At 59.2% G+C, this 18,971-nt stretch overlaps 3 protein-coding genes across 3 annotated transcripts; all 3 read left to right on the forward strand.

The window, feature by feature from the left end:
• Window positions 1–280: 280 nt before the first annotated feature.
• On the forward strand, window positions 281–1,832 carry TRAVEDRAFT_161840 (aspartic endopeptidase; the record flags this gene model as incomplete). The annotated part of the gene is made up of 7 exons (XM_008036427.1): window positions 281–382; window positions 444–554; window positions 612–728; window positions 776–866; window positions 917–1,161; window positions 1,218–1,516; window positions 1,570–1,832. 7 exons carry the CDS (start codon window positions 281–283, stop codon window positions 1,739–1,741), a joined length of 1,137 nt encoding a protein of 378 aa, XP_008034618.1. The 3' UTR covers window positions 1,742–1,832.
• Window positions 1,833–2,643: 811 nt separating this feature from the next.
• TRAVEDRAFT_114719 (acid protease) lies at window positions 2,644–4,134 on the forward strand (the record flags this gene model as incomplete). Its single annotated transcript, XM_008036428.1, has 5 exons — window positions 2,644–2,816; window positions 2,872–3,095; window positions 3,147–3,646; window positions 3,707–4,011; window positions 4,065–4,134. The coding sequence occupies 5 exons, from the start codon at window positions 2,644–2,646 to the stop codon at window positions 4,132–4,134; spliced, it is 1,272 nt and encodes a 423-aa protein (XP_008034619.1).
• Window positions 4,135–9,269: 5,135 nt separating this feature from the next.
• Window positions 9,270–18,779, forward strand: TRAVEDRAFT_62981 (uncharacterized protein). The gene is made up of 17 exons (XM_008036167.1): window positions 9,270–9,397; window positions 9,463–11,100; window positions 11,163–12,437; window positions 12,501–12,640; window positions 12,700–12,836; window positions 12,890–13,153; window positions 13,567–14,173; window positions 14,227–14,390; window positions 14,447–14,530; window positions 14,592–15,883; window positions 15,934–16,014; window positions 16,065–16,180; window positions 16,234–16,778; window positions 16,835–17,110; window positions 17,167–17,520; window positions 17,579–18,142; window positions 18,226–18,779. The coding sequence occupies exons 2-17, from the start codon at window positions 9,473–9,475 to the stop codon at window positions 18,577–18,579; spliced, it is 7,881 nt and encodes a 2,626-aa protein (XP_008034358.1). The 5' UTR covers window positions 9,270–9,397; window positions 9,463–9,472; the 3' UTR covers window positions 18,580–18,779.
• The last annotated feature ends 192 nt before the right edge of the window (window positions 18,780–18,971 follow it).

Genomic DNA, 18,971 nt, shown 5'->3' on the forward strand with positions numbered 1-18,971 from the left:
GCGGCAAGCACGCCATCCCGAAGACATCAACAAGTCTGCTCATAGGAAGTGTTAGATGGGTTAGATGCAAGATAGGTTCCGCTAAAGCCACAACGCGACGCAGCAGTGTAACAATTCAATGACGGAACAATCGGCGTGTTCCGTTGTCCTCCGATTGGATAGACGGTGTTTGTGAATGTTTGGCAAAAGCCTCCGTTTCAAACAAGCACAAACTCGTCCTACGCTCCACGAGCGACGTGGCATAATCCATACGTACAATACTACTCACCTGCACGCCGCGATGTCCGCCGCCGGAACCGACTGGGACCTGCTCTCTTCGTACGCGGGCCTCTTGTCGCTGGCATGCGGTTCCATCTATGCAGGCGCTCACGGTTCATTATCGGTCAGAAACTCTCACGTTGATATCCTTCCCGCTCTTCGCTCAACCGTGCTCCGTGTTGTAGAGCCGGAGTACCCGGTTAGCGGGAACCTCGACCCATCATGAAGAAGAGGAGGAAGAGGAAGACGAGGAGGTCGACCGCCTCTCGTCGCAAGATGCTTATCTATTCCCCGTTGTTCGTGATGTCGCTTCCGAATACAGTCGCGTGACAACGTCTAACCACCGCATTCAGATCGGTTCCGCAGTCCTCTTCGGTCTCTATCTTATCGTCAAGTACTTTGGCAAGGAGTGGATAACGTGGCTGCTGCAGTGGTACTTCACCTTTGCAGGCATTGGAAGCTTCGGCAAAGTACGGCGTGCTCTTATCATGTCATACCGCATGCTAACGCTTTCCAGTCGCTAATCTCCTTGTCACGATGGGCTGTCGGTCAATCACGATGGCAAAAGTTCGATAAGGTCCAGTTTCTTATCCTTAAAGGAGCCAAGGGTGCGTCGCCGCGTTCAGGAAAATCCCCCCTCACTCACCGTCTCCTGCAGAACAACTGTCTGTTTCGCTGCGCACCCCGTCACTGTTCCTCATTCCGCTTGGGGCTATACCGTCATTCCTCTATACCTTTGGAAATAGCGCTACACGTCGCTCTGCTCTGCTCACGGACCTTCTCGCGCTCTCGTTCTCGCACAATGCGCTCTCCTTGCTTAAGTTGGACTCGTTCAAGACCGGCTGCGTCCTTCTTTCTGGTCTCTTCATCTACGATATATGGTGGGTATTTGGAACCGAAGTGGTATGTCATCTCGGCAGGCCTCTATCGAACCACTGCTCACTGACGTTCATTCACAGATGGTTAAGGTGGCCACCTCACTCGACGTTCCCATCAAAATCCTTTGGCCAAAATCTATGGTGTTCTCCACTGAGCGCGGGTTCACCATGCTGGGTCTTGGGGACATCGTCATCCCGGGCATGTTCGTCGCGATGGCTCTTCGCTATGACTATCACAAAGCGGCGCAACGGCAATCGACTGGCAGTGTCTCCAAAGTCTACTTCTTTGCTACCCTTGTTGCCTACGCGAGTGGGCTCTTCACCACGATGGCCGTGATGCATGTCTTTAAGAAGGCGCAACCCGCTCTGCTATACCTAAGGTGCGTCCCTCATTCCCATTTTCACCCTATCATTCTCGCTGACCCTTATACAGCCCCGCATGTATCCTTTCCTTCGTCTTGACTGCGCTTGCGCGCGGTGAGTTCACGGAAGCATGGGCGTGGACGGATGAGTTGGAGGACAAGGCAGAGCACAAGGCCGCGGCAAAATCACTGACGAACGGCAAGACCGAGCCATCCCCAGAAGAAGCCAAGAAGCTCGACTGAGCTTTATCATCTTGACATGTTGGGTACCGCATCACATATCCAACCCGCACTAAATTGTACCTGACGCTATGAGACGAACGCTCTCTTCTATAATACATGCGTGCGTGCAATTTCATTGTCATCTCGCTTACAGCATATTGACGACTCGGCGCGAACACATCAGTAAGCCTCGTGCTGTTACTCGTTGCCTCGAGTTCGCCGCTGCCTGATCGTCCTCGGAAAGGTAGGACATAGATCGTGGCCCGACGCCAGCAGATAGGGGCATCACTCCGGCTCTCGGTGTCGCTAACCCGTCTCATCCGACACGTCGTGTTCTCAAAACAATCAACGGGCGATTCCTCCCGCCTTCGCAATTTTGCGAGCCGTTCTTCCGGGTGGTATTCCTGCAGCTCTCCACCGACAACTCACCGAACGAGTCAAACATCCCGGCAGTCCGTTTCGGAATTGCATGTCGGCCCATCCGCTGACGACGCTAAGCTTGTGGCGTAGTGGCCGGATATTTCCATACATGGTATGTCCGCACTGTCATCGTTCGGATGGTGCCCTATATCCGCCGCCACGGGTGGTGTGGACGCCTTCCCCGACAGACTCGCACCTCGCGCCTGGCCAATGAGAGGCGGTCAGTCAATGTTGTGGGTGTAGAAGAGCCCACATACCCGCTATTCAGGTCGGTAAGCAGCCCATTCGTTGGATCGGCATACGGTCAAGTCGGCGGAGCGATGTCCTACACCGCTGTGGATCGCTGTGCTCATCCGTTTCCATGTCTTCTGGCCAAAGGTGTCGTCGCCCAGGCCCCTGCGAGTGCGGATGTGGGATTCTGAATATATAGTTATGGGCAATTGGGCCTACAAGATTCATCACCATCTCGTCTCATCATTCCTCTGCATCCACCTCACTTCACCATGTTCGTCCAGTCCAGCCTCATTACCCTCGCTCTCGTTCTTTCGGCAACCGCCTCTCCTGTGGCCGAGGGACTCGGCACTCGCATACCCTTCGAGAAGCGCGATGGCTTCACCAGCGACAGCGGCTGGTTCGACCACGACCGCGCCGTTGCGCAGGTTGTTCGTGATCGCAAGTACGTACCCTCATGGCCCAAATTCATGACTGTGTACTGACATCACTGCTTGCAGTAAGCACCGTAATAACATGATCAACCTCGAACACAACATGGGTCGTAGCAACTTCAACGAGGGGGCCCACATTCGCCCCGTCGCCAACTACTCCCAGATGGACAAGTCCAGCACCCATGAGAAGCGTCAGGCTGAGGCTCTCACCGACGAAGGAGGTGATCAGTACTGGGCGGGCAACATCCAAATCGGCACGCCCGGCAAGAAGTTCTACATCGACTTTGATAGTAAGTCAACCCGTACATGTCTACCGCCTCAATGCTGACGGTAAATCACAGCCGGCTCTGCCGACCTCTGGGTCCCTTCCGTAAACTGCACCAGCTCCTACTGCAGCGGGAAGAACAAGTACGACCCCTCGACGACATCCACCGAGTCACGCAAGAGCGGATCGTTCTCCATCTCATACGGCGACGGATCCAAGGTCTCTGGGCCTGTCTACACCGACACCGTCGCCGTCGCCGGCATCACCGTGAAGAACCAGTATTTCTCGCCGGTCAACACCCTCTCCTCCATGTTCGGCGGGGAGGCTATGGACGGTATCCTGGGATTGGCCTTCCCTTCTCTTTCAAACCTCCGCCAGCCCCCCTTCTTCAACTCCGCTAAGACTCAGGGCGCGGTGAAGACCGGCGTGTTTGCGTTCAAGCTGGCCAAGACCGGCTCGGAACTCTACCTCGGCGGTACCGATACGTCGCTCTACACGGGCGCGATTGAATATCACGCCGTCACGGGCTCCGGCTTCTGGCAGGTTGCGGGCGCGAGCCTGAACGTTGGCACCAAGGTACGATAAACTCCCCTACTTCGCGTACAAGGACACATTTTGACTTTTACACCCAAACAGGCGGTACAGTCGAACTTCCAGACGATCATCGACTCGGGCACGACTATCATCTACGGTCCCCCGAGCCAGGTCAAGACCTTCTACCAGAGCATCCCCGGCTCGAAGGTGTACGACTCGACGAACGGCTTCTACTCCTTCCCGTGCAGCTCCGTCCCGTCGAACGTCTCGTTCAGCTGGGGCGGGAAGAAGTGGACGATCAGCGCCGCGAACTTCAACTTCGGCAGAGTCAGCTCGACGACTTGCATCGGTGCGATTGCCGGCCAGGACCTCGGTCTCGGCACCAACACCTGGTTGCTCGGCGACAGGTAAGCTTGACAGATTCTTTCACCACCGGACAAATTCTGACCGTACCCGTTAGCTTCATGAAGAACGTCTACAGTGTCTTCTCGTTCGACCAGAACTCGGTTGGCTTCGCAACGCTCAAGTGAAACACCGTTAGCACCGTTGACCCCTGATTTCGACACACTTGTATTTTATGAACGACACCCGCACACATGTACATCACCCCTATAACATGAACGAACTATTACCCGCTACCTCCGCGCCCGTCGTCTGAGCCCCGCCCCGACCTCCAGGGACATGTGAATTTTTCCCGAGCATGTTTTCGACATCGCATCCGCTACTTTGCGCCCCGAGCCGGCGGAGCGGAGCCCCTTCCGCGAGTCTCTGACGTACCTCTGTGCCTCTCGATCATCTGTTGTTTGGCCTGATGTTCGATGGCCCGCGCGGCCCAGGCACTTTCCATTATCCAAGCGCGCGCAGCCCCGCCAGGCGACGCGCGACAACGACTCACCCGTCGATCTTCGCACCCAATCCGGCAGCCCTTCGATCGGGCGCGCGCGATCCCGCGCAAACCAGGCCGCCACCATTCGTCGGGCCCGCGTTCCCCGCCGCCTAACCAGCTCAGATGAGGCACGACCGGCGCGCAAGGTACGCCTGCGGTGGAGCCGCGCGATAAGCCTGGGCCGTGCCGCCGGCACTCTAGATAGCGTGAACGTCGGGGGTGCAAGCGATCCTGGGCGAGGCGCAATGTGGCGGCAGAGTCCGGTGCCTACGCTGTTTTGCAGAGCGTGCAAGTTCAAAGGGGTGGTGGTGGTGAACGCTCTGCCAGCCCTCGGTCGCGTCGGCGCGGAGGTATAGGGGGTCCAGATGGTGAGGAGTTAATGGCAGTTTGCCGATCGGCGAATCATCCAGGGAGAGCAGGAATAATTAATCCAAGGATGTTGCGTAAGCGAGCATAAGTGCGGAAAAGAGGACAAGCAGCTGAGCGAGCCGTGGCACAGCGCGCGAGCGGGCGCAAGGCGGCGCAAGGCCTCCCTGCGGGCGCAGATCGTCCAAGAGAACAGAGCACGAACAGGACGTTTCGAGTGAGGCGGGCCTTATATACGGACAGACACGCGTCTTGATTAGATACGTGCACCCTCGCGGTCTCGTGCGTGCGAAGGCGTTCACGATGATCACCGGTAGCGAGATCCTCTCGACTTGAGATACCGCCAATCGAGCTCGAGAACGCAGATACGCACACGCGAAGTAATCACAGGGGCGTCGTCCAGCACTCCTCGGAAGCGGCCGTTGCACACGTAAACGCGCGTCGCCGCAGATTACCTCCTGCAACGCCATGATCAGCGCATGCTAGACTTGGAGGACCGCGCGACGAACTTACTTCGGTTAAGCAGCTCTGTGGTCGGCGTCCGTCATACAAACGCCCACATCTGCCGCTACGGCACCCGGGGCTATGCGTGCAGACGGTCCGCCGCTGGCCCGTCGAGACGTCGGGGGAGACGCGCACCCGACCGCAAGATCCCGCCTGAGTCGTTCGTTCTCCATTGTTCGCCAACGGGGTCTTGAGTGCAAAAGGTACGTCCGGCGAAATATGTCCTAGAGCGGCAGCGCGAGCGTGCTTCGCGACTTCAACCGGACCCGAGTTCCCATCAAAGGGATAGCCTGAGAACCAGCCAGAGTGGTGGCACCGGGCCTGAGCGCGCCCAGCTCCAGAATGACACAGACCATTGATGAGGCACCCGGGCGCGTCCAGCCAGCATCGCAACGCAACTTCCTCAGTAGAGATCATGCGGCTAGGGCGGAGTGGGCTGTCAAACGGTTCAAGAACTTCGAAGGAATACCGCCGACAGCGCTCGCGAAGCGTACCGCGCGCCGTATTGCTTGATGAGATGCCCCGCTAAGGACGTCATGGGCACGACCGAGAAGCTGCGCTCCCCGCTACATCCGGAGAAGCAGAGGAGCGAAGTGGGGGTCCCGTACACACGAGTGACCCCATGACCGCCTTCCGGGCGTGCGCGCGACCGACGGCGCAGCGTACGTTGATGCCAGCGGCGTGCCAGCGCGACACTTCGGGGGTGTGGGGTAAGCAACAACTCCGCATGCGTGCCCGGCAGGCCCGTCCAGTGGGGATTCGGCGGGCGCATCGACGTGAGGCGTCCGCTGCGGTACCAGCTGACGCAGCGCAAAGCGGCAGGTGCGAGAACTCTGCTGCCGTCGTCCTGGCGTAACGTAACGGGCTCGCGGCGGGACGGCGACTCGGGGGCGCGTCCTGGGTGTGTATTGTGCGGCACGCGCGTTCCCGTGGGCCGTGAGACGGGACCCGCACCGAATGCTTCTCGAAACGTGGCGCAGTAGCAGAGACATGTGCCCAGCACTAGGTGGAGGGAAGACGGAGGAGTGGGTTCAGCCGGAACCCCTTCCAGACACCAGGAGCACAAAGTGGGACACAGTCTCAACACAGCCTGACGACATGTTGTCGAGCAAATTGCGCTGCGTGGCGGCCTCAAGACCGAATGCTGACCCAGGCTTCTAGCATACGGTCAGATGGAGCAGATGATGGTACTTGACGCCAGGATCCGGCCGGGAGTTCCACCTCGGTGGCGGACAGCTGTGAGAACCGTTCCGCTGAAAACGACGAGTCGGCAACATGCTTACTTCCCTGGCGGCAGCGCCAAGCCCCGTTCAGTGCGGAGGGATCGATCTTCGCAGCATTGTTCTTTGTAAATCGGTATTCTGTGCGTGATGTCAGTGTATGCGTGATGCCAGTGTATGGAGTGCGTGAACACATGGCTCCCATCTCTGCTAACCTGCGCAACGAGTTAAGGTCGATAGGTAGCATGCGTGTACTCGAATAGCTTCAACGTAAACCCGGTCATTTTGTCCCGACGTAACCCGGGATGTCAGACCAAATAACTGGGTAAAAACGACGTGGCGTACCAAGATCGCATCAAGCTCACCCCGGGAGGCCATCCGGAAACTCTCCATTGGGAAGGTGGGCTACCACGATGACGGCGGTCTTTCGAGCCGTACGTACACCACTGTAAAACTCCTGTCAGCTGGGGGTGTTGGAATAGCTTACCAGAGTGTTTTTATTGGAAGGAAGTACTGTCTCCGGGCGGCCCCCACGGAATATGCGGGCGAGATCTTGAGAGGTTAAAAGCAAATATATCTTACCTTGTCTAAGCTCGGATTCCGTCACCCTCTGCGCAGACAATATAACATATCGGCAAGCGTTCTACACCGCCTCACTGCGGCCTTGGCCTAGCAGTGTGACGAGCTGTACAGATGCAGCCCCTCCAGCGTACAATGGCGCGTAACTCGGGTTTAGCCTGCTACGCAGCCTCCAACAGTGTTTGACGCCTAACGGTTTGAACCACGTTGCAAATACGTTCTAATAGAGATGTTTCGAAATGCGCGATTTTTCCCGGGGTAGTACCAATCCGAAGCGGAGCAAGGCCAAAGTCCACACGAGAGACGCCTGGAGCAAGGCCAAGCGAGCTCCTCCCGAGGCAGGGCAAACGCGTTGCGAAACAGCTCTATTATGGCTCGGAAGAGCCCATCTGAACGGAATTCATGCCACCGAACTCCCGGGGCAAGATAGTTTAGTAATGGGGATTTTGATTGTTACTGACTCACATGTACAGCACGGCGCACATCTGCCCATGTTCTGCTTCTGGATAGCCTGGGAAAGGCATCTGAACCCGACTCCTCTTGACAAGCTGGTTGCTCGAGTCCGTAATCTGACATAGTGCGTTGAACAAGACAGTTCCTAGGTCGTCTCCGACCAGTTCAGTTCATATTCCTGACCTATTCCGGATCACAATCACGGGCAATTGCCCATCGTGCGAGCGCGCACCTACACGACAGAGGAAGCCCACGATTCGCCCCAGGAACAGAGCAGGATAACGTGGAAAGAAATCATGCTGCCCCGAGCATGCTTTAAGCCGAAACTATGCTAGGAGCGTGGCTCCGGTGGATTAGTACGTAGCTTATATGTGGGCTCAAATGAAGATAGCTGCAAAAGCACATTAACCGAAGAAAATGAGGTGTAGTCGCTGTCCAAACATGTATCAAAGCGATTACGAGGAAAAGTGCGTCGAGTTCAGTGAGCGCTTAGCAGTTTCCAGTTCCGTAGCCCGTCCAAGAACGAAATATAGCACTATCTCATGGGACCGTGCCCGTCGCGTCTCCCATCTAGCAGAATGCCAACGATGAGGGAAGGTTACGGGATGTAGAATACACGTAACATGGTCTCGGGGAACGTTTTGGCAATCAGTGTGCTGGACGATCCACAGCTTGGGGAATATAGGTCAAAGGGGCGTTGACCGTAGCCACCAGCTCTGCGCACTGGCACAACGTCCATCGACGATGATCGGCGGAAGTCATCACAGCCCGATTCGCGGGGATAGAATCAAGAAGGCGCAGACTGAGCAAGAAGCTGTAACACGCATGCGATCACCGACGTCTCTGCCGGGCTTGGGTGATCACAAAGCATTGACAACGGGTAGCTGCTATGATGGCGTACTTACCACATTTGTACAGCAATGACGGCGGTTGCGGTGGGAGATGACGGATGGAGAGAGCATGGGTGTGGGCGCGGATCAGAGGAACAGCCTGCGCAGTGTAGTTGGTCAGAGTTGGTCTCGGTCACCACCGGGCCCCCGCAAACGGCGGCCTCTGCCGTGCCAGGCCGTACCTCAGCCGGTCGGAATACGAGTGGCGAGGAGAGGTGGCGGGTGCGGGATCGATGGTGCTAGACTGCACGCGGGTGCGATGCAAACGCAGGCGTCTGATGAGTGCTTTGCGCGGTCTCAAGCCAGGCCGCCAGTCCGCACCGCTGCAAATTTTAAGGAGCCCCTGCTTGGGAACACCCCGCACCGTCCCGAGGTGCCCCGACTCAGTTGGACGAGTTGGTAGGAGGCAACGTAACCTTGTGGTCGCGAGAAGGATGATGGGTGATGAGTGCCTGTGGACTCGGAGGACAGGGCCGACCCACACAGTTCTTGAGGGCTGCGTGGGGAAAGTCTGGAGAGGACGGTTACGACGGAGTGCGAGAAAGCGCAAGATCCAGGAGAGAGGGGCGGTCGGCCGGGCGCATGGGATCTGGGAATAATTAATTAACAGTATAACCGCACGAAAACGGGCGATCGGCAATAATAATCTGCGGCCTGCGAGCGGTTTGTTTGGTCTTCCTGCGCTCTGCTCGGGCACGGTCCGTCCTCCCCTCGCCATCGCTCCTCGTCGTCCTCCCCAGCCGACTCCCTCCCCCTCGCCGGACAAAGGCCGACGCTGGACGCTGTCGCCCCCAAGCCCACCTCGTCGCGCACCCCTGCGCGCACCCGCGAATAGCACCGCACCCTGACGAGCGCACGCCGAGTCCTCAGGCCATCACTCGCCCCCTTCCTCCTCGTGCGTTGCTTTTGCGGTTATGCCGGCGCACCCGCACCATTTGCTCACGCATTATATTTTCGCAGAGGGAGTCTTATGGAACTCCCGCCTGGTGCTGCTAGAGCCTTCACAGAGTCATCCAAGCAGCAGGCCTGGCCTCCATCCGGTTCAGGGCGCCCCACCATTAACACATCGGCTCTGCCGCCCTCAGGCCCATCATCAGCCTCCCTCGACCTCAGCCCGCCTCCCTCGTCTGTATCCCACTCGTCGCACTCCTCTCCCTGGGCCCGCCAGATCCCTCTCGCAACATCGGGCCAGTCCCCGTCGGCGAACTATATGTTGCAGCATCCCCTCCAGCCCATGCCCCATCACCCCGACTCTCAGACTCAACTCGGTTCTCCTTCATCGTTGCCGAGCAACGACTGGAACAATATGTTCTCAGCTCCTCTGGATCCATCAACTTTCCAAGCCCTCGCGGCATCGGGCGTCTTAGGACCACCCACTGGGGGTGTGCCCACCAGCCTCCCCGGACGATCTAATCACTCTCTCCATGACTTTGGCGTCAACACACGCACGCACAAGGATGGTCGCACAGGCATCCCACCGCAGTGGTCCAACCTCTCATCGCCGTACGCCTCCCCGCCTGCCACTTCTCAGAGGGCGTCCCCCGTCCATCTGCTCCCCAACAACACCCCTTATGCTCGTCGTAAGTCTCCGGTCAGCGGTCTTTCACAGTCATATGGTCCCGTCTCCATGCGCCACCCCTCTTCCTCGATGCCCCTACCTATGTCTTCCTTCGACGGCCAGCACGTTTCTGGCGAGTTCAGCCATGACCGGCAAAGCTCACTGAGCCAACAACTTGCTGGGTCGCATATGTCAAGTCCCAACGGCCGCGGTCCCCTACCTATGGTTCCCGGATTGGAATCACCTCACCTTGACAGCCTGTCCCAAGGCTTCTCGTCTCATCGCTCCTCATACGACTTCAATGCCACCCCGCACCAACCCTCGGAGCGCTTCGCACCAGGGATTCCGCCCTCTCTCTGGATGTCACCAACGTCGATGCCTTCGTCCTCGTCCAGCTATTCCGACACTTCGTTTCTGTCGCTGAACCACATGGGGCCCCCACGGCAACCCTCGATACCCAACTCGGTTGCGACCTCGTCCAGCCCCACGGCTCTGTCCCTGTTCGACTCTGGGAAGTCGACGGCTCCTACCTCTGCTTCCAGCCCCAAAGGGCGTCTCCTGTCAGACCTGTTTTCGGATCCCCTATTCCCCTCCCGGCAGTCGTCCGTGGACGAACAACAGCCCCACGCCTTCTCGTCCCCGAAGGTGACAGGGTCGCCTGATTTGAAGGCGCTGGAGCTGTTGAGCGAGGACGCAGACCCAGAGAAGATGGCGCGCGAGGACCCGCTCGCGACGCAGGTGTGGAGGATGTACGCGCGGCAGAAGGCGACGCTCCCGCACGCGCAGCGGATGGAGAACTTGACATGGCGGATGATGGCGCTCGCACTCAAGAAGAAGAAGGAGGACGAGGAGCGAGAGAAGGAGCGGGGCAAGGAGGTCGGGAAGGAGCGCGGGTCGGAGGCGCCGGAGGGCAAGGCGTCAGAGGGCGGGACCGCGACGGCGGAGGAGACGGAGCGGGGCAGGACGATTGATAAAGGAAAGGCAAAGGTGCAGGTCGTCGGTTTTGACGGGGAGAATCAGGACGGCAAGGACGAGGATGAGTGCGTATATGTTCTTATCACGTTATCTTCCGCCATACTAAGCCCCGTTGGCCTCTTATTAGCGAAGTGCCGATGGACTGGCGTGCGATTAGCAGGTCTCGCTCCCGCGCGCCTATGGACTGGCGTCCTGCCAGTCGCTCTCGTTCACGCCCCCCCATGGCGGGCATGTCCGATCTGCACAATCAGTTCAAGTTCCCCTCCTCTTCGCCACCCAAGCGCGATGTCACGTCCTCCAGCATACCCATCCCCAGCTCCTCAGGCCGGAGGAGCCCCCACTCGTCGCTACCGGCTCAACTCATGCTCCCTGCCGTCTTCGAGTCCGCCGGCGAGCATCGGCAGTACAATCTCGACTCGTACAACCTCCACAGTCCACACGGGGGGCTTCCTGCGTCTCTTCCCTCTACCGGCCCTCTCGCCCGTGCGTCCGTATCGACCCTACCATCGCCGGAGCAGAGGACGTTCCCCAAGCACGTTCGTAAGACCAGCTTCGATCACACCGTCGCCAGAGAGGGCATATTTACCGGGGTGAGTGGCCGCCACCAAATCAACGGAAAGCCCAGGTCCCCTGAAGGCGTCCTTGGGACGAAGCGGCGCGCTGACGCTCCCCACGTGGAGAGTATGCTGCGAGGGGACCCTCCAAGTGGCATGGAACTTCCTCCCCCCATCGACGCTAAAGACTTTGAACAGCTTCGCAGAGAATCCCCCTTCCCCTCGTCCAACTTCACCTTCTCCGTGCCCTCCTACGACTCCTTCTTCGACCTATCTGCCGGCGGGAACCACATGCACAACATGTCCGCCTCGATGCCCCACCAACATTCACACAAGGACTTATCGGAACTGTCGTACTCGGACTCAATGCGGCAACCGCTCAACGGTACCTACTCGCCGCCCATGAACGAGGGCTTATCGGCCGCTGCGGTGGCCGCCTCTGCCGCCGTCGCGGAGACGTACGCGCATTTCAATATGGCGAACATGGGGCTGGAGGACTACCAGCTGATGAACATGATGTACCACCACTCCACGCACGACATCAATCCGGCGTTAGGCCCGAACCCGAACCCGTTCACGCACGTGGACCCCACCCAGATCCTTCCTATCGAACACACGCCCGAGGGCGCCTTCCACCCGAGCCCGTCCAGCGACGGGTGGGGGAACGGCATGGGCTCCAGCTCGAACGCGTCCCCCGAGCCATATAATGTGTCGAACGCATCGACGCCACCGTCCGTCGATGGCGCGCCCGGCAGCTCGCGCAATGCACAGACGCGCAAGATCGCGTCAAGCAAACGCGCCACACAGGACAACGCCGGGCGCGGAGGCGCAGCGGCGCAACGCAAGGGGTGAGTTCGGCTTCTCTCGCTGTCGCGGTCATGGGGTCGTACTTACCGCTTTCCGCGTTTCAGGAGCACGCCTGAAGCCGGCGGGAACTCTGGACAGGCGCGGATTGCAAGTGAGGATGGCGACACTCCGCCAACTTCGTGCACGAACTGCCAGACGACGATCACACCATTGTGGCGCCGGGATCCTGAAGGCCAACCCCTATGTGAGTCCTCGCTTTGGTCGTATGGCGTGATTGGCGTGATGCTTATGGTGTGGGTGCAGGTAACGCGTGCGGCTTGTTCTTCGTAAGTGCATCCGCGGCGCAGTCGTGCGAGGACGCCAGGCTGACAGTGTTTTGCGCAGAAACTCCATGGGGTTGTACGACCGCTGTCTTTGAAGACGGACGTGATCAAGAAGAGGTGCGTATTCTACGGGATCGGTGGCGTTGATTCTGATATCGAGCGTACTGCAGGAATCGCGCGTCCGGAACTCCTCATGGATCGTCGAGGAAGAACAACTCGAGTCTGCCGAAGATCGCCGCGCAGGGAAACCGGCCGCGCGCGTCGACGACAAGCGGGCTGCCACCCAGTTTGTCGTCTGCACGGCTGTCACCCACGAGCCGGACAGGAGGAGGGCTAGGATCGTCTGGGTCGATGAAGCGGCAGCGACGGACTTCCACCAGTGCCCAGTTACAGTCTTCTTCCTCGAAGGACGGCGGCGGGGCCTAGTGCGGAGGGTATGCGTGTGCTTGTGCTATTTGTTTCTGTCTCTCTCTTTCTCTGTGTGTTCTATCATCCATGCTTGTAATCTGACTAGATCTTGTGTAGCTGCAGCCGGCTCCGTAGTACGAATGGTGCACGACCCCACATGTCTTTCTTCTGCTCATGTCCATGATGCGGTGTATGATGGCGGTAGATGCGGTAGATTATTGTCCAACAGTCATTCTCCGTACGATCTTTCTCTTTCTCTCTTTAAGCTAGGTATACGACGGAAGCGGCCGTGCAATATATGTTCGCAGACGGGTCGCAGTGAAATTAAAAACGCGGGAGGGGTGATTTGATTGAGTTCGGGTGCGCAGGCGAGCCAATCGGTGCGGCGGATCGAGCGCGAGCCGCCCCTTGAACGGCGACCGCGACCTCGCCAACGCAGCCGCTGCCCTCCTCCATCCTGGCGTCCCTCTTCAGGCAGCCTTCCCCGCGGTCTCCGGTCCCGCCCTCTTCATTTCCATCCAACCTCCAGCCCGTCGCCTCCAGGGACTCCAATGGCCAGTCGGGGCGCCGCGGCTCACGCACAGACCTAGATTTCGAGCAGGCTCTCCGTGCTGGGGGCACCGTCCAACTCCGCGAGGGCTTCGACGTCGACGAGCTCGGCGCAGACCTCTCAGTTGCATCTATCGGCACCTTTTCATTGCCGTCGTCGCCCGCACAGCGAGGCTATCTCGGTCTGCAGCCCGCGACCCCGATCATAGTCCCGCCCACACCCTCGCCCGTGAACAGCGCCGGTCGCGCCGCGACTGCCCCCTCGACCGGCTCTCTCACCTCGCCCTCCTCGTCGACGAGCGAGGTGTTCTACGACGCGCCGGAGGAGACGGCGGACTATCAGACCAAGCGGCGTTCCATGTATCGCTCCCCGGGCACGGCCAGCAGCCCCGATCTCGCCACGCTTCTCCGCAAGGCGAAGGAGCGCTCTGGAGTCGGCGGGAGCAGGGATGGAAGAAAGGGTGGGCTTTCGTCGTCGGGTTCGTCCTCGCGCGACCGTACGTGCCGCTTTATTCTTGATTGTGTGCCGCCCTCACTGTGTCCCGTGCAGCGCAATCACCCATCTCGTCCGCGCAAGTCACACCGGTGCCCAAGGGCAGGATGCGGTCTTCTCATAACTTGGCTGCACAGAGGGACGCGGATGCCGCGTCGGCTACGAGCCCCGACTGGGTCTTGACGAGCCCGCGGTCTTTCGGGTCGATGAAGGACGGCAAGGTATTTGTTCGCCGCGCTCGCTTCGTCGGCTGCTTTGACCGACACGTTGCGTCCAGCCCGCCAAATCCTCCGTTCGAGCGAAGACGTCTGCCTTCCTCGGGAAAATGCTGGGGGCGTCCGGCAGCTCTCGAGAACGATCTGTGAGCGCGCAACCTTATTGGAAGTGGTTACTGGCGGAACCTAACTCGCTGCTGCGACCAGAAAACGCTCACTTCCTCTCCATCCTCTGCGTCCATCGCGACGTATTCCAATTCTCCGCTCTTTGACGCCTTTCCGCCCCCGGTCCCGCCATTGCCTAAAGCCCACGCATCACGCATGCCCGCGTCTGTCGACGTGACTGACGTATTCACCGCACCCCCACGCGCCTCCACTGACAAGCCCCTTCCTGCCATTAACCATAGCGACCGCCTCTCGGTGGGCACCGACATCTCCGACGACCAGTCGATTATCTTGGTCAATAGTCCATCTGACCAGCGATCTCGATCACCCTCGCCAACGCACACGGTCAAGGGGCGTCCTGAGAAGCCCATCCGGGCTCCGAGCAGGAGCAAACGGAGAAGCATGAGCGTGAGTGACGCGGAACTCAAGAAGGCCATGGCTGCTGGTGGGTCCCCGAGCCCGAGCCCGCTGCGCATGTCGACAGACCATCAGGCTGTCGAGAGCTCGCCGGGCTGGAACTCGCGGCTGGAAGGTATCATGTCCCAATTCAAGGGCGAGCTACTACATCTAGAGCCCATCTCCACCTCGCTGGACCTCAACGATCCATCAACACCCTCTAGACGACCTCTTGCCCCTCGTTCACATAGCGAAACCATTACCCCTCTTTCAGCGCCACCAACTGGCCGGCCGACACCCAAGTCTGCACAATCTCTCCCTCCTGATCTCGGCACTCCTGCCGTCACCCTTCAAACCATCTCTGGCGCGGAGGAATCGCTGGTGAATGCCGGGGCCTCCTCGTCATCACACACGTCCTCCGTAGAGGGCCCTATCGTGCCCCCTCGCTCGTCATCCCTCCACACTCCTTTGCGTGCCCGCGCCGGCTCCAATGCTGGCAGCTTCCAGCGTGGGACGAACCTCAAGTACGGGCCACGGTCGCCCCCACCCCGAGCGGGCGGACAGATCCTGCACCACGCTCATTCCGCTTCTCGAGAGTCCAACAGGCTCCGTGTGCAACACCGCTCTACTGCCTCCGCGTCGGAGCCGTCGCTCATTCCGGACCGAGATGAGGGCCGTGCCTGTGAGCAGCTCAGCACTATCCGCGCCGTATCGTCACCCAACCGTTTCGTTGACCCGCGTGCAGTACCGGGGCTCGCCGTCGCCTCGCAGCAAGATTTGACGACGAACGACCTGCGTTTCTCATTAAGGCAGTCGCCCGGGAAGCAGGAGGACACCGCCGACCTCGACAACCGAGGCAAAGACCTTGCCACCCGATGCTGGGGAGAGGATGAGGAGTTCTTGCCGAAGGACAAAATCGCCGAGTGGCTTGGTGGACAGTCAGTAACGCTTTGTATGAGGACTGTTTCAGCGCTGACTGTCATTATAGGAGCCGTATCAACAAGGCCGCGTTGCGACACTACATGAACTTCTTTGACTTCTCAAATCTCCGACTGGACCAGGCATTCAGGTTTGTGATTCTGTACTGAGATGGCCGTGGCAATGGCTGAACCGCTGTAGGAAAATGTGCGGTAAGCTGTACCTCAAAGCTGAAACACAGCAGGTCGACCGTATACTGGAGGAGTTTGCGCGGCGATTTTGGGAATGCAACCCGACGACCGTTCTCGGAAGTGCTAGTAGGTTCCTGTTCCTCACAGCATGCGTGCCGTCAGCTCACGCATCCATAAAGGCGTCGTCCACGCGGTCGTGTATTCAATTCTTCTGCTTAACACCGATCTGCATGTCGCCGAACTCGCCTCACGGATGTCAAGAAGCCAGTTCGTACGAAATACGATGACTGCCATCCAGATGCAGCTGCAACCCAGTGGCATGGCTTCGAGTACCGACCTCAGCTATGACGATTGGAGCAGTGTGCGCGCCGGTTCTGAGGGTGGAGAGGGTCCCGGGAACACAGTGCGCGCACGGGCCAAGCGGAGCGACAGCATCACAAGCTGGAACAGTGTGACCCGTGAAGCCCTGGTGCCTTCATCCGGGACGCTGGTCAACTCCTCAGGGCAGTTGACGCTGGCCTCGGAACCGGCGAGTTCGTCTTCGGCGAACCAGAGCTCTGTCTCTGTAGGGGCTTCGAGCAACCAGGAGAGCAAGCAGAGCCAGGATGCGAACCCACCTCCTTCCGCAGCATCTGCCTCAGCTCCCGCCGCGATCCCTGGCCCCGCTGCGTCTACAGTCACATTTGACAGGAGCTGGGAAGTGGAGATGGAGAATTTGCTCAAGGTACGGGCGTTGCGGGACGCGCTCCGACGACCGCGTGCTGACACAGTGGCACGTAGGAAATGTACAACGCCGTTAAGGCACAGCAGATCCTGCAACCTATCGGGAGTGTCCTGATGGCGCGTTCCTCGACGTCATCTCTTACACCACACGGCGCGATTCTCCGGAATCGGAGCGTCCGTGCGCAGCAGGACAGGCTGACAACGCTCAAGCGTGGCAGCATTCGAGGCTTGCAATCCATCTTGGGTGCTCAGACGGGCCACAGCCCATACAGCAGCGGGAGTAGTATCGACGGGCGAGCGAGCCCGGCACCGAGCTTTGCTACCTCCAATGAGGCACGTTTTCCACGCAGTATATCGTCATTCCCATCACTTACAATCAGCGGTTTTAGGGTATGCACGGCTCCTCCGTTTCCTTCCTGGCACCTGCGCTAGGCTTCGCGTCTAATCTGTCCCACACGATCATCCGCGAACAGCAGGAGGATGACGGACATAGTCTGCGCAGCGACGACTCTTCTTCGACTGACATCAGCATCACTGACGAAGAGCTCGCGCTTCTCGGGGCACCCTGGGCGAAAGAAGGCATGTTGTGCCGCAAGCAGTACTGGGAGTCGACTGGGAAGAGGGCGAAGTCGAAGGCGTGGATGGACGTGTTCGTCGTCATCCAGAAGGGCGAGCTCAGCATGTTCACGTTCGGTGATCATGGAAGCGGCGGAGCCAGCGTTGTCGGTGGCGGAAATTGGCTGGTGAGTTTCATACATCGTCTCTACACGCGCGCGATCAGTAGTAATTGACGTCGTTCAGGAAAACGCGACACCGGTTGGATCGGTCTTGCTGGCGCATTCGCTTGCGCACGCGCTGCCTCCGCCAGGCTACAATCGACAACGCCCGCACTGCATGGTGCTCACACTTGCCAACGGCGGCGTGTACTTCTTCCAGGCAGGCACAGAAGAGCTTGTGAACGAGTGGGTGTCAACGTGCAACTACTGGGCGGCGCGCCAGAGCAAGGAACCGCTCATGGGCGGCGTCTCCAACATGGAGTATGGCTGGAGCCGCGTCCTGGATCCCGTCTCCCGGGGGCGATCGGTATCGGAGGACGACTACTCGGTCCGGGACACGGACAACCAGAGCGTCCGCAGCGGTCGCAGTGGCCGCAGCCGGTTCAAGGATATGGCTGCGACCGTGCGCGCGGACAAGTCGCCGTGGGCGGACAGGACGTACATTAACGACTGGAAGCCGCCGCTGCCACCATCGGTGCCCAGCCAGCATGATGAAGAGACGCAGATGGAGGCGTTGCAGAAACATGTAGCGCATCTGAAAACCGAGCTGCAGGAGCACAACGAGCTGAGGACCCCGATGACCCACCTGGTAAGCACCGTTTTACCCTGCGGTCTGATGTCCGCGGGCCGTGTCGTGCATGTCAGAGATTGCATACTGACGCTTCGCTGCAGTACCAGCCTCGCTCGTCCAACGCCCAGAAGGCGACGACGAACTGGGAGAAGAAGTCGCAGTATCTCCTGACGGAGATCGTCAAGTACGAGTCGTACATCGACTCCCTGCAGGCGGCGATGTCGCTGCGGCTGAAGCGCCGCGGCGAGAAGGCGCTCGAGAAGGCGCTGACTCCCAGCCCCGACGATACTGCGGCCAGCAAGGGGCGCTGGAAGGGCCAGCCGGGGCAAGAAACGATCGAGGAGGGCGAGGAGCCGCCCCCGAGCGCCGGGCTGCGGCCGTCGCCGGCGCACATGCACCGCCGGGAGGTTGCGCAGGCGGGCGGGGACGATGACGACGGGGAAGACGACGACTGACTGGCGGACATGGCTGGCTCCATACGTGTACATGCGCGGGTCCGGTGAGTGGGTGTGCGCGGCGGGGGCGTGCGCATCGGTACTTATGATCTTGTTGGAGTAATAATTTCCTGTCTCTTCTACGACGCACATACATTTATCGGATACCCATGGGGCGGTCGCATGTAATACCTTGAATCACGTATATGACTCTATTTGCTTGCACCTCGTGTTTGCCTGAACATGAGGCGTACCTTCATTTCATTATCAGCGTGTTTGCCACGTGTGGGCGTTGAGTATAGCGATCGGTTACCTCTAAACCGCTCGATCACTCACACAAGTTGCGTCCGTCGTTACCACAGCTCCCGCTCTGCAACGCCTTTTCTCAACACGACGAGACCGCGTTCCAACGT

Source organism: Trametes versicolor, assembly GCF_000271585.1.
Source record: "Trametes versicolor FP-101664 SS1 unplaced genomic scaffold TRAVEscaffold_2, whole genome shotgun sequence".
In the NCBI taxonomy this organism is placed as follows: Eukaryota; Fungi; Basidiomycota; class Agaricomycetes; order Polyporales; family Polyporaceae; genus Trametes; species Trametes versicolor.

What these genes read in the sequence shown, in the direction of transcription:
- TRAVEDRAFT_62981 (XM_008036167.1), top strand. Translation starts at nt 9,473, where the DNA reads ATGGAACTCCCGCCTGGTGCTGCTAGAGCCTTCACAGAGTCATCCAAG. An exon ending in CGACTGGACCAGGCATTCAG is followed by an intron (nt 16,015 to 16,064) that starts GTTTGTGATTCT and finishes GAACCGCTGTAG; the next exon opens with GAAAATGTGCGGTAAGCTGT. An exon ending in GACCGTTCTCGGAAGTGCTA is followed by an intron (nt 16,181 to 16,233) that starts GTAGGTTCCTGT and finishes GCATCCATAAAG; the next exon opens with GCGTCGTCCACGCGGTCGTG.